This window comes from Syngnathus floridae, chromosome 11 (genome assembly GCF_059516105.1).
Source record: "Syngnathus floridae isolate MCC-2025c chromosome 11, RoL_Sflo_1.0, whole genome shotgun sequence".
NCBI classification, from domain to species: domain Eukaryota; kingdom Metazoa; phylum Chordata; class Actinopteri; order Syngnathiformes; family Syngnathidae; genus Syngnathus; species Syngnathus floridae.
The window spans coordinates 10,398,257-10,416,523 of NC_142423.1; the positions used below are offsets into that span (position 1 = coordinate 10,398,257).

The window sequence follows — 18,267 nt, forward strand, 5'->3', positions numbered from 1 at the left end:
AAACACAACAGAATACATTCATTTGAAAAGAGCTGCATGCTTCATTTCCCACTCAAGCAGCTTGCTTGTTCTTGATTAATGCAATCGTAAACCTATCGTAATGTGGACCGCAAACAGTTTCACGACGAAAACATCGTACGTTCAAAAAAAAACCAAAAACAAAAACAGCGACACATATACCTGCATTCAAATTGACAATACGGGTCTACACACAAGCATAAGAAGCCTCACTCGCTGTATATATTATATGTGCTATAAACAGATTGTGTTTATGGGCCTGCTGTGAATGCATAGTGATTACCATGCAATTACCGTGCAGCAAAACCCACAAGCAATGTATGCCAAAGCTTATTTCCCGTACCATGTATGGAAGATAATGGGCCACGGGATAAAAGCAAAAGCATGCTATATGCAGTAACCTATTAGCAGTGTTGGAATAATGTGCATATTAACAGGATGCTGAGCTAATGGAGCTTAGTCGTGGCATACTACGGGTGGACTTAATGAAAGGTCATGATTTCCATGCATGTTTGGCATACCACGTTGTTAGGGTGTAGGCTCGGCGTTAACCTTGAATTTTCTTTACCAAGTGTTTGTAATTAACTTTTCCCAATGGAGAGGTTGATGATTTACGAATACATGGATTTTGTTCTAAATTCTGGTCATAACTTAATAAATTAATTTTTATTGTAATGCTGCATATAAACATCGTTTTTCCAGCCATCTAGTAAGCAGTGCAACATTTTGACTATCCCAACAATGGCTCTGTAAAGCCGCTAGGCACAGCTGAGGGGATATAGTTACCTGTAACGTTAGCCGTTTCACGTTATAGTACACGGCGCGCAGATGTGGTGTGCTTAATGCAACACATGTGTTTTCTTAAAGCAACATTCTTCCCGGCTTAACTAAAAAAAATATATATATACATCACACCGCATTGATGAGAGGAATGTGTTGCCCCAGACGAGGGGAAATCCCATCACTCAGCGATTGTATACATACATTTTGTAGACCGCTCTGTATGTACAGTATGACATTAATGCAAATATTGATGAAAATAAATCACATTACCCTCCAGAATATCACAGCAGTGGTTAAGAAAATGTGAAGGCATTTCCTTTCAAATTTGAACTCTTCTTAAAGACCAGTATAGAAAAATGCAACCTGCATGAAGTTTTATCCTGGAGCAAAAATGTCATAAAAAAAAATTAAATGTTCTATAAATATATACAACAAGCAAGCACTTATAAACTGTAGTAATACACTTACTGGTCGGACACTTGCACGACACTTATGTCGAGGAGTGTCAGTGCTTGAATGTAACCAGATGTTATGATGTCATATGAGAAAATATATGACAAACAGAGGATGTTGTGCAGTTGCTATAGAACAGATTGAGGTTCCCATCATATATGTCGTAAAAACATGCAGGACGGTGGCTATAGAATGCCATTGTGTTACAGATGGTGATGACACATGTACGTCCTGCAATACATGTAATATAATTAGCAATTACCCATGATTACATCAAAAAATATTCAGGTGTATTAGAATATTTTTTTTGCATGTTATTGAAAATAGTGGTCTTTTTTTTTTTTTTTTAAATAAATTGACATTGAAAATCCAAGGATTCTAGTCTCTTTAAATATACAACATTTTGGTTTGCTTCCCTGGGGGCCATTTGGGCCAGTGACCCACATAATTCAGCAGATGGAGCTGTAATTAAAAAACAACAACAGGTGAAAACTGGCTTTGTTATGTGCTTTACAGCGACCGTCTAGACTGGAGTGAGACCACAACAAACTCACTTTAGGCCTCAGCAAAGGATGACCCTCAAAGGAATGACGCGACATTTTCGTCTCTCCCACACAGTCTGAAGAAATGAAGATGGACTTTTCTTTTTCACTCAAAAACAGCTCGTCTGTTTTTCACGAGGCGGTTTGCCGACAACAACGTCGTTACAACAACGTGACAACCGCCCAGCGTGGCAAAAACAAAATCTCGGCCGCCGGCTGGCTGGCGGCATTGAAAGACAACAGATGGCTGCCAGAAGATTTGGACGTTTCTTCTTCTTTTTAACTACCTGCAGCATCTGGAGAGAATGAATCTTGGAGAAAAATACTTGAATAGGAAATCCTGTGACTGCAATGTTATCTGGTTTCCTTGAACACATCTGCGTGGCGTCATACGGCTCTTTAGCATGACGGAAAGAGAAGGGGGCGAAATGACATTCTGAAAGTATTTGCTTAGCACCTGAGGAGCAACAACAAATGACAAATAAACCCTTATCACAAATTACAGCCAAAATATTGTTCAATAAATTTTCAAGCAATGGTGGGCACACATTTTGATTGCAGTAACCGTGGAAACAATTATCTGAATTTTGTTCTTGGGTTAGGGCAGGTGACTGTGATGGAAGTGATGATAACAATGTGGGAGGAAGAGACGAAGTGGAGGAGGAAGAGCTGATGTGCTGACGACAGCCACTTGATTTGGTTTCACAGAGAACTGTTACGCCGCTTTGAATTAAAGAGTCCAATTGTGAGATTTGACGGCAGCCGCTGAGCTCAGCTGAATCCTCTCAGCTATATCTGTGTGTGCGTCCTCTTCGTGGCATGCCTACATATGCTCTAATACTGCAGAGAATGTGATTGCAGAGGTAAAATGAAAACAACAAAAAAAAAGAAAAATTATGTGTGCAACAAAGTGTTATGATGGATTTTTCTTTCTCCAATAAAAAAGTAGTTAGGATCACTAGGGAAAAAAATTAACGTTTATGAGAAGTGTTGTATTTACATGATTTGAAAAATTTTTTTTATATATTTTTCTGGTTAAAGCAATTTTTATGTCAAAATCAAATTACTTTATTGTAAAAAAAACCTACAGTAACTTTTATTTCAAATTTGTTCTTGTAATACTGCATTTTGCCTCATATTAATCCAAAAATATTCTTTTTGTCATACATTATAAAATACCACTATTCCTGTAATATTGCTACTTACTCTGAAATAATAATTGCCTTTTTTCTTTATAAATTTTACGACAAAATGTTTTCTATTAGAAAATTAGACACTCATAGTATCTAGAAAAAATAGATGTTTTCATTATAAAATAACACTAATACATATACAAATTCTTCTTTATCTTGGGTTTTAGCCTAATAATCATTTATAATGATCAACGACATCCCTTCATGACAGTGAAACAGCTTTTGTAAAATAACAACTCATCTGCAAAGTTTCCGGATGATTTTTCAGAGCAAGACTGCGATTTGTGTAAAATCTGACAAGATGGCTGAAATAGCTATTTCCTAAAAGAGCACTTGTGCTTTTCTTCTAACCATTTACATCGCTCTTTCTTACCGTTCTACCATGTTTCTCCCCAACTTGCGTACCTCGCTCTAATTAAACTCACCCTCCTCCGCATATGACCAATTGAAATTTAATTGCCCATCATTTGCATAATGATACCTTAACGACAGATGATGAAATGTAGCAATCACTTAAGAGAGTGACCAAGGCTTCGGTAGGCGGTGAGTGCTCATTGTTGGAAATGAGATCATGCCACAAAAAAGTGAGCATTAAATGGTCTCACACTGACTTTTGTTCCTAGTCTAACATTACCAAATAGCCACTTACTAACAATGACATCTGTGGAACACTATTATTTGAACTTGCAGCTTAATGCTGGTGTGTTATAAGTTTTTTTCTATTAGAGCAAAAAGTTTCCTTTCAACATCAATAATGACCCACCATTTGCACTTATTTTTAAGGTCATGTAATTTACGTCGAGAGAACGATTTGTCAGTTCCAAAACTTCCTGTGAAAATGGTGACTCGCTACATGTTTGAAACTAATCTCACGTTTCTGTTCAAAAAGTGCTTCAAGTCATTCTCATTCAGACCTCAGGAAGTGGGAGTTTGTCTGCTTTGAGAATCTGTTACGAGAGAGCGGCCTAGAACCATGTGCCATGATTCCGAGTATCATTTTTTAATGTTGTTGTGGTACAGGTCTTCATATCCTCGTACACTGTGTTCACACCATCCAATTCTGTTCTACACTGCTTTACCTCATTCCTCCTCAACAGGAGATGCTTCGTCTTTTAAAACAACAAAGTCACAGATACTAGAACACAGAATGTGAGGTTGGTGACCGCAAGTGGTCAAAATACCTGCACCTCATATGCATAATGTTCATAAATGATCAGCTGTTGGTTTTGCAAAATACAAAATGCCTGCAGATGAAATGGGCGACTTTCAAATCCTGCTGATTCACATTCAAGAACGCATGAGAAAATAAAATAGTGTGACCAACTCACGCAAAAGGATGATTTATTTGAATGCACAGGCACATCCAATCAAACACGTCAACTCGTAACCTCCTCTGAACACACCAAAAAGTTTTTTAAACATGTTAAAGTTGTATTTTGAAGAGAAACAATTGAATAGGTTTTAGTGTCTGAAGTAGTTCAAGTGGAAGCAAAAGGTTAAGTACAGCTATAAATCTTCACAAGTACCTCCTGGATTCAAAATAAAACCACCCTAAAGGAATTTCACAATATGGAACCAACCATTCACACATTTACAGTCTTCATTGAACTTAACACGCATGTTTTTGGGATGTGGAAAGATGTCGGAAGCATTGGGAGATCAAGCAAAATCTCTCGATTCAGAACCTCTCCACTGAGGGCGGACTTGCTAAACACTGATGCTGCCCCCAAATGAAACTAGATTAAAACTAGTTTCAGTGTGACAGCGGGACGGGTGAAGTAGCCAAACCCAACTTGCTAATGGAGCTCTTTGGTCCTAGTTACTGGACCCAAAAACATACATCAAATGTACTTCTCAAAGCACCAAAAATCAGTGTATCCAATCCCTCAATCTGGTCTTCCTCTGTCAACGTCTACAAGCATTGCGAGCAATCACATGTGGCATGTAGCAGTCAGCCGTCCCAGACAGGAGGGAGTTAAGTCCCTTATCTCTGCTCCCCAGAAGAAATTCCGACTTGAGGCCTCACTCTGCTGGTTTCCTGCCTTCTTGCCCAATGCCCTATTTATACTCATCGGGGCTCTAGAATACCACGGGCAGCTTTTTCCCTTGTCACCACCATGTTTCCTGCTATTCTACCGCTGATATTTCTCCCCTGGCTGGGGTCGGTACCCCTCTCTGCAGGTCATAACCTTTCTGCTAGGGGTTGGGGGATGGGGTCATAACCAAATGTGACCAGAGGATAACGGGTGCAGTCGGGCTGTCTGTCAGTATGGTAAAGTTGATTCTTAATCAAAGCCATTAGTTAGGTCTGAGGTTACCAACCACTTGCAATCAGTAATAATAAAACAGGTTCTTGCGCCACCTTTTTCATGGCAAATCTTAAAAAAATAAAAAAATAAAAAATTGTACTTGATTATGATTCTTTTGAGTAACGCCCATAAATATCGCCTGGAATTAATCCAAAATCATTCTTCAAACTAAAATGGCAGGCTTTCCATCAATATCTTGTTGATTGGTGAAAGTGATGTCAGGGATCTTTCCAAGGCTTCTATTGACTGAGTTTTACAAACATCTCATGTTCCAGATTCTCTATAATAGATGATTCGCCAAGATACAAAACTGGTGGACTTTTGGGCAAGTCGGGGCCCCCGAAACATAACAATTCCAAGAGGATGTTTGTCCAATCGCCCAAGTTTTATTTGAAAGCACTAGTCCAAACAATTCCTCCTAGATTCCTAAAACAAACCATCTGGCACGTCAGGTTACCTTCATAACCCAATCGTGCAATACATCTCTGCCCTGAGGACAGACCAAATACTATTTCAGTCATCACCTTAGTGCAGAATGAGACGGGTCTGATAAACTATCAGCGCTTCACTGTTTCACATCAAGAGGGTGGTCTTCTGACATGTTTTCCATCTCACTCCAAGCGTTACATAATTGGCCTGATCGACAAGGTGAACACATTGACTGTGTGAAGCCCAGTGAGTAACACTTAGAGACACGACATCGTGACCCGCCATCACATTTGTGGATGCTCCGAAAAGTAGATGCCGCTCGGGAACACTGATGGCACAGCGCAGCCTTTGTCGCCAAGGTCTAATCACTCCCCGACACTGTTGACGGAATACAAACCTTCGACTTGCAGTCAGGGCAGCAATGTAGGGTCTCACTCATTCTATAATACTGATTATTGGATCCTGATCATTTCAGTCTGAATAGTTTACACGTGCGGATCTCATTTCTGAATCCAAGGTTCATCATTGATGAGAATTCGCTGTTGCAAAAGGCAGAGAAAAGAAAAATAGTGAAAAATCAATTGAAGGCACTTAAATGTGCTTCGATGTTGCTTAAACATTGACTCCTAACCTCAGTCAAGCATTAGAAAATCTTGCCATGCCTTAATGAGAAAGTAATTAACTCCAGCCATGTGCTTTTGAGTTTATGCTCAGTATTGCAAGAGCCACATCATGGCACATTATTTTATAACAGCTTAAATGCAAATTACTGAAGAAAAAAACAAACAGATTAATTAATCAATTAATTTTGACATCTCTAATTGGCATCAAGGCCAATCAGAGTGCAGAGTTCGGGTTATTCCCACAGATATGCATACTGATTTGTAAGACCTTAACCAATAAGCTATATATAACCAATAAGCTAGGCTAACTGTAAACTAATATTACACATCTAAAATGTCTCTTTTGAAACACTGTCATCATCAAATACGGAAAGAATGCAAATCACTGCAGTCATGTGATGTCTTATGATTCACTCCAATTACATTTTTTTTTTGCAAATCAAGCAACTACAATGTACGTACATGCTAGATCAATGCAAATCCCTGGCAGAGGCTAAAAAGTACAGTACATAAAGAAATATCGCACGCTGGTCATCTCGCCGCTGCTTTGCGATATATGCAACTCAGCAGAAGAGTTCTTCAAAAAGATCAGGCGATCAAGAGAGGAAAGTTCTCTCTCATTACTTTAATGAGAATTACTTTTGCGCTACAATCATTTCCAGCTAGGGAGGTTCAACTCAGGCCAAGTATACTTGTGTGCAGAATTCCACCGCATCTGAGAAAACAGAATTTTAGCAAAGGAGATCCGTCCAACCAGGCTGCCGTCTTGCTCTTTACATAAACAAATTCGTAATGAGTCCAAACAGAGCCAAAGAAAGCACCAAGAAAGCAATTAATTGGGAGAAAGAGAACCGTTGAGGAAAGGAAACAATTCATTAGTCACAGTAATGTCAAATAAAGCTGGCTATAAGATTAAATTTATAATAAAAACAAGTTATAATATTTTCCCCCTTAATTAGCTGTGAAGAAAAAGCACGTAAAAGAAAAAATATCTCAAATATGGAGGAAGGAAATTGGTCTGAATATCATAATAACTGAATGCAGTTTTTAAACTTTAGTGTACTTTTAAACGACAGTTCTTGTAAAGAAAAAAAAATCGATAGTATGTATTTTTGTGCTGCGCCACTCTTCAGTTCCCAGTACCGACTGCGAAATGCAATACTGAATTCTTTCTATCATAGGCTCATTAATCATTATCATTCAAGTGTGTTTATTTTACCTATAATTTGTTGAATGTGTCTTAATGAATTGTGACAATAAATTTCAGTTACAAATTAACATGAACCCGTGACCATCACTCGTGTGTGAAACATTAAAATCTCATAACAAACAGGAATCCTTAATAGTCATTTATTCCTAAACAATCTTAATTACACTTCCTGCAAAGATTGAATAATCCGTCCTCATTTAGTTTCCCATGTAATTGAATGAGCCGCCAAAAGAAGAAACAACAAAATGGCGAGCGACTATGGGGAAGAATTAGCATTTTTAATTACACGACATGCGTTTTAATAAAGCCATAAATCTGCCGCAGCTGGAACATCAGAGGTTGTTGTCACAGTCACTTAGTCGCACGCTGGCAACTAACGCTGGCTGACGAGAAGGATGAAGAGGAAGAGGAGGGAGAATCCCAGCGAGCGACACGAGGAATAAGTCAAAATTCCGAGCGGGCACATTACGAATGCACCGACAACAATAATTACGTTTCAATTGGTTGTGCTTGGCGCTCAGTACGTAGTCCTATGTTGGCTTTTGCAATTTTTAGAAAACTTTTATCACATCAGGGTTTCGATTGACATTGAATTGAGGAGCGGCCTTGTAGCGAGTATGCCAAACCAGTAATTGGCCATGTCATGCTGTAATTGGCATCAAAATAACGGCAAGAGTGTTTATGGTCTTCGTTTTTTTCCCCTTCATTTTATCTTGCCACAATCTCTCAATTTGTAGCTGCTTTTGTGTAAATATGACTATATATATATATATTAAAAAAATGGGTGTATACCGATGAGGGTATGTAAGTGTTTCCCTGAACACACACCACCATTTTTAAAATCACCAATACACATTTCTCATCTTGTAATTATTTTGCCCGTGAAGCGATAAAGCAGCTGGTGTGAAATCTGCTGCTCATTTTCAGCTGATGTGTGTGAAAACATTCTCTGCGAAATGTTTGATGTGCAAACTGCCGGCTCTGATTTCACTGCTGTCGACTGTTTTGAGAACATTTGAAAGCATTTTCTCGTCATGCATATCTCTAAACTCTGTGCAAATTTATACACTCAACAACAGGATTTTCATAAAATTATTACTGCAAAACGTTTTTTTGCTCAGCAGGTCAGCCAACGGTAGGGAAGCCAATTGAGGCCGGGAAAAAAAAAAATGCGGTAAATCTTCAAAAGCGTCATAGCTTTGAAATGTCAAACGGGGAAACCACAACACAGGAGTCACCTCAAAACTAATTTTAAGTTCCACCATATTAGCAGCGCGGTAGACTAGTGGTTAGCACATATGCTTCACAGTCAAGATGTAGGTGCATTGTCAAATTCTACAAACATGGATATCAGGATCATTTTGGACCATAAATTGTAAATGTGTCCTGTCAAAATACAAACAAGATGGATTGATGGCATGCACACCACATTAAAAATATTTCCCAAGCAGCCTGCAGGTATAGTGCAGCCCAGCCAAACAAATGAATGGCAGGCAGCTGAACAAATTGAGCAACATTTCAAATGGGCGCAGTCTTCACAACAGCTTTGAACAACCATCACTCCACAGAAACAAACCCAAAGAGCCAAGGGGCGGAGCCAGGCTGTGCAAATGAGCCGCTTTGGCCAATTTGCAACTCCATCAGCACTTCCTGTGAAGTCCATTAAAAGAATATTAGGTAATGCATACCTAAAAAGAATTAACTCATGCCAATTAAAAAAAAAAAAAAAAATGCTGATTAGCCACAACTGAATCTAATCACAGTCCAAAAAACATGCGAGTACTTCATTGGATGCGTGTGATATTCCTCAGAATGTGCTTTTGCGTCTCAAAGAGATAACTTTCGAAAGTCACGTGTCAAGATGGAAGTTTGGAGAGAATCACACGGCTACTCTGTAAACAAACACAGTGCAGCTCTGCCTCTGCCTAGCAGATGTTATGGCCATCAATATTCCTATTCAGCATCACACTGTGGTCTGTAATTTAAATGTAATTTACAAGCGAGTAAAGAAATAGAATAAAACAAAGGAAAATATATGACTTCTGAGAACACTTCACACAGTGAATTTAAGAAGTCTACACACCCTTAATTCAAAAGTCGTTTTTTTTTGTGAATAAAAAAATGAGACCTCAATTTCAAAACATTTGTCTAAATAACTAACTTATAACTTGTACAACTCCCCCCAAAAAAATGGCGCCACTGTATGCAGCATTTGAACAATGACCCTTCTGTTTATATACGTCCACGCGCGAGGCTCGCAACGCCACACGCCTGTGCAAGCTGCGTGTCAATGCCTTGCTATGTTTGCACAGTGAGGACATGGAACACATCGCGACGTTAGTTATCACGGTAGACACAAAGCCTTTTTTGTGCCTCCGTGATCAATACAGGAAATGGAGGTGACTTTGAACTCCGGCACTGCTACGCATTTGTGAAAGCAAACGTTCATCTGGAGGAATCTTTATGGATCTTTCCATCTGGAAACATATGGTCAGCATTCAGTTGATACAATATTACCAGTATGTGATTAGAGGCTATTTCTCTTGTAATCCTATTGTTTGGGTTTATTGGTACAGAGAATGTACTTCTCTCTCATTTGGCCAGGTCACACTTGTATTGACTGTATTGTCAAATAAAATAATAATAATAATAAACAATATGGGAAAACCAACATCAAATAGTAATACATCAATTATTTCCTATGCAGTTGCTTTCATTAAACACTCAGGTAAACCTAAACCAATTTACTTGTGCCTCTCTTGGCCTGGGGAAGTAAAATTCCGTAACCTGAAAATGTTTAAATGCAAAGACTAATCGAACTAAAACAAGTTAATTTATCAATTTATTTTTTTTCTGTTCATTACCTCGTCTCTATCTGCTGGCCACCATCTAGGCATTAAAAAGGTAAATATTGTGAGGAAAAAAAATTCCAAAAATATTAAAATACTAAATTTATCTTCAATTGTTATGCAGCAATACAATCATGTGAACAAATTTGAAGACAAGAAAAGAACCAAAAGCTCTTGCCCTTTGAAAGTGACCCTCCAAAAAGCTTGTCAATGAAAACTCCAAAACATCTTCATTTGCCCTCTCTTGATGCTATCATCACGAGTCACGGGGACTCGGTGGCTCGGAGACTATCAGCACGCAACAAATGGAATTCCTCGAGAGCCGACCAGCAAATCTATGACGAAAAACCTTGTGAACAAAGCCCCAAAATGCCCCGAGTGGTGCCGTGGGTAGATTGAGGCAGGCGGTAAGGGGCCCTGGGGGAGAGAGAGAGAGAGAGAGAGGGCTGCGGCTTTGGGATGATATACACTCACACACATAAAAGCACACACAACCACACACACACACACAACCACTCAAAAGCAGACACAAAAAAGTACCAGCTCATTTATTGACAACAATGTGTTATCCATTAACACGGTGAGTTTCAGTCGCACAATAACACAAAGCTTGTTCATTTACATGACTCATGTGCAGACAACTTGAGTGAGTGAGTGAGTGAGTGAGTGAGTGAGTGAGTGAGTGAGTGAGTGAGTGAGTGAGTGAGTGAGTGAGTGAGTGAGTGAGTGAGTGAGTGAGTGAGTGAGTGAGTGAGTGAGTGAGTGAGTGAGTGAGTGAGTGAGTGGGTGGGTGGGTGAGTTCAATGGATGTGAAGCAGTCATTTTGACTTTTGTTTGCACAGGACATGCCTGAGGACGCTAAGACAACCGTCAGCGTTTGCCCAGGCTTGCGATCTTTGCGCCTGATACACCAGTTGGGCGCATTCTTTGTCTTTCAAAGTTGCTTTTGTCACCATTTTTTTATACATAATGTAAAATCTGCCGGTCAGATCTAATGTAACAGAGCATGCTGCTAGCATTTTTTTTTTTGACTGTGTGGATTATTTTTTTGTTTTTCCTCTCACTAGTATGCAAATGAATGATTTGCATGACGGTAATCAAATGGGAACTTTTGGCTCCGCCTGTGCCAGTGCATCATCAAGTAGCCAATGAACTTTGGACTATAAATTATTTCTATTTGTTTCTTATGTGCAAGGTGGTAGTTATCATAATGACTTCGCCACTTTACAGCAAGCAAAGTCCTTGAGGGCTGCTGTCAAGCGTGTTTTAAATGTATCCCTCCTCGGACTCACTCGATTCAAATGTTCAGACTAAACGTAAGCTCAGAAAAAGCCTGATGATGACCCTGATCATTTGAGGTAGACATCAAAAACATGGACGGAAGCCCTCGACGACCGTGTTTGGAGATCTGCGTTTTACAGTAACACGTTCTTGGACACACCTCCTACAGATCAAAACATGCAATGACCTTTTTTCCCCAACTTTGCCATAATTTCTTAGCAAAAGGCTTTCTGGTTCATACTTGTGTTTATCATTAGTTCACCTTAATTACATGTGAAAGTATTGGCAAGCAGATATTGCAGCCGAGTCGTTCTGGTCCCAGGAACCGCATTCCTAATTTGCTAGAAAAAAAGGGGTTGGCAAAGCCTGCTTTAAACATTATAATAAACTCTCCTGACCTATAAGCCAGCCAAATGTCAACAATAACTTCTGCGGTCCGCCATCCTGCACTAGCCATTAAGTTACTGAACACAAATTGAGAGCACTTTGAATACATTGTCATTATAAACATATATAGTGGCTTGCTTCTTCTACGTATAGCCACGCAGCACTTATCTCCAGTGGAGCATGCACACACTGTACTTCTCCTGTTTGTTTTTCATTGCTAAGTGAAAGGCATCACTCAGCGTTTCCCGCAGGTCGGGTTCGAACCACACCAAAGGCAACAGAATAATAAACGTCTGTCTTTCAAGACCTTATCGAGGCTGGAACACATCTGGTTTTTCTTTTTTTGTTTCTTTTGGTTTCCACGTCGCTGAACGACATTATATACTGTGCCCATACTCCCGGAACCAATCAAGAATATACTGTAAGAGACTACCTTGGTATCGTGGACGCCAACGATGAAAGACTGTACCATTTGAGCCTCAATGGGGTCAGAGATGGTAATTAGGGTTAATGTGATTTAATGAGGGCCACCGGTCGGGGCCAGCCAGGCCGGGCTTCCACTCGCAATCAGCGTCAAAACTGTAATTACCCCGACGTCTTTGGATGTGATGTGATGTGGCCGTGTCGCTTTTGCATGCAGCGGTTGGTTGCGTGAGCCTGCGAGCTTTCCAATGACAGAGGTGGCAGAAGATATTCCAAAGCACACTACAAAGTTGATGGCACAGTGGCGCTTGTTGTGGACAGGACAAGTCTTTTTGTTAACCACAAACTCAGGATATGCTCAACTTTCTCCTAGTGTTAATGTGCGACTACTTAATTGCAAGACAGCAGGAGCCTGCAGTGCTACGCAGCTTGTCCACATGACCTTTTCACAAGATTTCTGGGACCGTAACGGAAAAGCAGGCCTGATTGCTCGAGAGCTTAACAAATACTAAACACTATAATCAACGTGTCGTTATACGCCTCCGCAAAGGCACCACATTGTCATTTCCGCGTCCCATCCACGCATGGGTTAACATTCAGCTAGTAGAGCCGGTACTGGCCAGTCAGCAGAATGTTATGAATGGGCACAATGTGAAAACCCCAAAAACGTCCGTGTCCAAGGCTGCCGGCGGAAGAATGCTCGCCTCCGTGTAATTAACTTCTTCATCTGTGAGAACACGACGAGGAACCGCTGGGAATTTTCTGTTTCTGTTGCAGTTATGTTTGAGCTCCAAACATAACATGAACACACATTCGACGAGCAGATATAGACTGGCTTGGGCCGTAATCTCAAGTAAGGCATGACTAATGCGGTGATACGGGGACTGCTGGGTACAGAGATATTAAACAATGATGCTGTATGTTACAATTCCAACCTTAAATAGTGACAGGTGATTCCTTATTCAAAATTTTTAAAATAATTTGAACTATATTTGTTTATTTTAAGACGTGCCTTCCTGACAATGTGCACTACTTTCACTAACAACATGGCTGCAACCAAAGAGGCACATTCTGCGAACATTGCACTTTGCTCACACTGTTTAGCAACTTTTCCCTCAAGCGACTACCGCCCCCCCTCACACACAAACAAAAAGGTGACAAGCCCACTTAATTCCTCCAAAGAAAGAGAGTAACCAGTTTTACTATAAATACTTTTGCATATGACAAGAAGCGAGTAATCACGCAGTCAATGCACTAAACATTGCCCAAAATCGATGCCCATGTATACCATTTTTTAAATTAGCAACTACGCGTTACTATTTCAAGACAGGGAACACAAATGACGCAGCAACACATGCAGGAAGACAATGTAAATCTAAGTGAATGTAGTCATATATTCTTTATCCTGTGCAAAGAACAACAAATATTAGTGCTGTACTGATAAGCTATTCATCTGTCTGTCTTATACTGCCCCCAGGGGGCCAAGGCAGTCACACCAAAATAGAATCAAGATCCCCCTCAAATATATACGTATATACACACATATATATATATATATATATATATATATATATATATATATATAAATATAGAGAAAAGGATGGGGTAGATGGAGAGAGAGTAAGAGAACGAGGGTGCAGTAGCTCCAGTAATCTATCCAACTTCACATCGGTGCCGAGTGATTGAGCCTGGGGGAGGAAGTGTGTGTGTGTGTGTGTGTGTGTGTGGGGGGGGGGGGGGGGTTATATGCACAAGTCATAATGCATTTGACAAATAGTCAGCCCCACTACTAAAACAGGCATTTTTATAGAGAAAGTGGCCTTCAGCGCTGGCAAACAAGCCTCCCACTCGGGGAGGACGCGCGGGGGCTTCACAAAGATTAGGAAGGATCTCAGGGCCCAATGTAAAGATGACTCACGGTGATTGTGCGAGCAGCGGTGGACAAGTTGGACGCAGCTGGGAGCTTGCAATGCCCTCTGGCTGAAAAAAAAAAATCTAGCTTTTTGTATAAACGCATAAAATAGTGAAGTCGAGTGAGAGTGAGTCCATATTGATTGAATGCATGGTCAATCAAGAAATCATGTCTTCTTCCATCAAGCACAATGAATAAGCGTCTAATCACGTTGGCAGACGCTCCTTGAGAAAGCAAAGTGTGGGCTTTTCTACATGAATTATGACATGCATAGACATATGGAATGTGAATCATATCTAGCTCACATCCTGGTTGACATAAAATACACACACTTACAGACACAACATTAGGTACACCACTTAAATACCTAGTCTAGGTAGGATTGAACGATTTTGAAAAATAATGTAATTATCATTTGCTCACTACCCATCTACTATGCTTCCTATTATATTTGAAAAAAAAAATGTTGTTTTAATAATTCCTTGCACTCAATTCCACCTGCCGCAACATCATCCCCTTTGCATAGAGGATCCCCGCTCAACCGAAAGGTCACAACAATCCGGGACGCATGGTTATTCAACAGTTACGCAGTTGTTGGCGCAGTAACAGCTGTTACTTGGAGTAATCTGACACCTGCGTGTACCTGCCTGCCTGCCTGCCCCATAGCGCCAACTATACAACTTGTTATGTAACCACACAATTACAGGAAAAGATATATTGACAGTTGTGTCTTTTTCTTTTTTTTTTTTACAGAAAGGGATGTCTTAAAAATCAGAAACGCACCATACAGTTTCTTCTTGACCCCTGTGACCAAACCTGAATTTCCCAATGAGGGGCAAGCAATTCATCATCCCTTAGGGTGCTTTAAAATCACCTTTTCATATACTGTGATTGTCAGGACCACTCAAGTAGGCATCCATATATATATATAAGTAAATGTTCTCTTTCTCTGAGTCATCGAAGTGCAATAATACATTAAAAAGACACTTTCTATTTGTTGATACAACGGCATATACTAGCAAATTCTAATACGGTAGTTTTTTTTTTTTCATATTTAAAAAAATCGACACTTTCAAAGTGTCGATGGAGCAACCAATGTAAAATATGATCAAACTATGAAAAGAAATGTTGATGATTAGACATTCGGGCCCTGTTTGGGGGGCTTTTTTTCAAATCAGTTCCATATATGGCCGACAGCCAGCCCACCACCACTAGAAATAGGGACTGCATACGTTTGTGTGCATCAATCAACACAGATAGCAAAATGGGTCAACAAATACCTTAATATGTTATCTTTAAAGCTGATAAAACACATTGTCATCGGCGCCCAAACCACTACAGAGCCACATTATTAAACGATAAGCCAAAAATGTAATTTAGTATATTGCAAAATTGACAAAAAGACAAGTGTAGCTGTAAAACAATAAATAGGGGAGTCAATGCATGTTTACTACTTAAATCGTGTGACACTAAACCAGACACAATCACATCAAACTGTTCTGCTGCAACAATGGAAATTGCACAGTGGTGCCTTGAGATTTACACAACTCAAAACATTTGTTTCTCAAATCATCTTTTACTAATAAAATAAATGTAAAGGCCAATCATTAATTCTAACCTTCCAAAAATGTTGTAATGGGTATTTTAATGGAAAAATAATGCACTCCATAATATTGTACTTTAGAAAAACAAACAGTGATGACATAATTGAATAAAATATGGTGTGCCTGAACATTATGAATCCCATCTCTTGCAGGAAGGGGGCGGGGGGGGGGGGGGGGTCCCACCACTCCATCTTCAGCTCATCAGTACTACACTAATATTGCTATCTCTAAGCATAGAATAAAGAATAAATTTGAGTACTGTCATATTGTCCGTCTACATATTGTTGCTCAACCATTTGTGTTCAAGCCGTTGCTTAATGGTTAAAAAAACTGCAACATGGATACTAATTAGTATCGGGAAATCGGTCGAGTCACAGCTCGCATCTTGAAAAATTCAAATTCATATGTCAAGACACCACTGTACATTTCTAAGCGGGTTTTCGGGCTTTGATAGCAATTCCATATATGTGACCCCCCCGAGCTGCCCACCCTGAAGCACAATGTGGGAGTGCATACATTAGTGTCACTCAGTCAAACGGCAAATTATTGCAATTCCAAGTTAGTTAGAAAACAAGCTGTCATGCACTTTATTGAAAAGCAAAAACTAGAAATCAGAAAAAATTGAATGCAGCTGGCCGGAAGTGACCCCAAAACTAGAAAAACAAATAAATACTAAAACAGGTGCATGAATGCTTATTTTTATTTGTTTACTTTAAATTCTACAAAACACAAAAGTTATCCGTCCAAAGCAAGCCCTGCGCAGTTGTTTCTCTAGGGGGGGAAAGTGGAGCACTTGTCACGGTTGCGATGGATGCCACGCATAAAGAGATAGAAAGTATAAAGAGAAAGGAGTTTTTTTTACCTTATTGGAGTGGTAATAGTCCAAAGTGGAGTCAGGCGCTAACGTGCACGCACCCACGCTGGAGGGGGGAGCCGGATAGAACCTGACGTCCATAACAGGGTCCGCGGGACTGGTAAGAGCGGAGATCCTGTCGAATGTGCACCTCTCTCTCTCTCTCTCTTTCGCTCTCTCTCTCTCGCTCACTGGCTTTGCACTCTTTCGATTGGAGAGCGCACCTTCCTACTACACGCGCCTAGCAAACTGCGACCTCGTGTGGCCAAATTGAGATTTTGTCGTCTTAATTGAACCAACCAGAAAGCCAAACCAGAAACCAGATTTAGTACCCATTCATTTAATCGCGCATAATTGGTTGACATCTTATTTATTTTAGATGTAAAAAAAAAACCAAAAACATTTGAAAAACACTGTTTACTTATTGTTAAATACGATTAACAACAAAAGTAAACTTCCAAAATCATTGAGAATTAAAATGATAATGAAAAAAAATCAGAACTTCACAGTCAAATAACAGAAAATTAATCTGAAAATACAAACTTTTGCAATGTGATTTGTTTTATTATACGTTGTTTATTAATTATTTTATTTTTAATATTATTTTTTTCTAATTTAAATACATATATTGAAATCTTACTATTATTGTTCTTGCTTTATTGGCTTTTTGAAACATTATAAAAACAGTGATTGAATAATAAAATCTGTATGAAATATGTAACTTCCTCATTTAATGTTTGAATTCAACAAATGCATCATAAAAGTAACACTTCTTTCATTTTAATGAGCTCAGTTTCCCCATGAGCCCACTACAAACAATCCTCACCCACAATCCAATCCATTTTTATGCATCAAGCTCACAGTTCACTTGATTGAAGTCCACGCTTATTATAAACCACTGATGTGCTTTTTTGATGTTTATCAGTTTACTTTTTCATTGCGAACCGTTTTCTAATCCTTATTTTTGCAATTGAGACATTCCGTGTCCATTTTAGGAACTAAATTTAAGTATCAACTTCCATGAATGTGCTGCATTGCCCTCCCTACAAAGAGTTAACCAGCGTGCTTGACCTCTGGTGGCTTCCATGTTACACACACTGCTTCAGTCTTGACCTCTCACACACTAAAACACGCACTGAACAGTCTCACACACTGGTGGACACAACAGGATGTAAGTACAGAACAATGTCCAAGCAGAGCCCCGAGAAGGAAAATAACACCCTTACGGCCAAAATACTTTTCCATGACACGTTTCTTGAGCATCACACGCGTTACACACACCAGGACGCACTTTGGGCTGTAGGCCAGTTGTCCTGATGCTGACCTCACACTTTTCGATCACTACTTATACATAAAAGGCTACGTCAAAAAGATTTCTGGCCAGTGCTGGGTGTGCCG

The 18,267-nt window shown here is 39.6% G+C and overlaps 1 protein-coding gene across 4 annotated transcripts in view; it reads right to left on the minus strand.

The window, feature by feature from the left end:
* tox2 (TOX high mobility group box family member 2) overlaps positions 1–17,051 on the minus strand; it is a 63,312-nt gene extending 46,261 nt beyond the window's left edge. For 2 of the 4 annotated variants that reach the window (XM_088390315.1, XM_088390312.1), the window contains exon 1: positions 16,879–17,051. In XM_088390315.1, the coding sequence (XP_088246441.1) occupies positions 16,879–16,971 (93 nt within the window). In that variant the 5' untranslated portion in view covers positions 16,972–17,051. The remainder of the gene's footprint in view (positions 1–16,878) is intronic. The other 2 variants (XM_088390313.1, XM_088390314.1) reach the window with 2 other exon arrangements.
* Between the last annotated feature and the right edge of the window lie 1,216 nt (positions 17,052–18,267).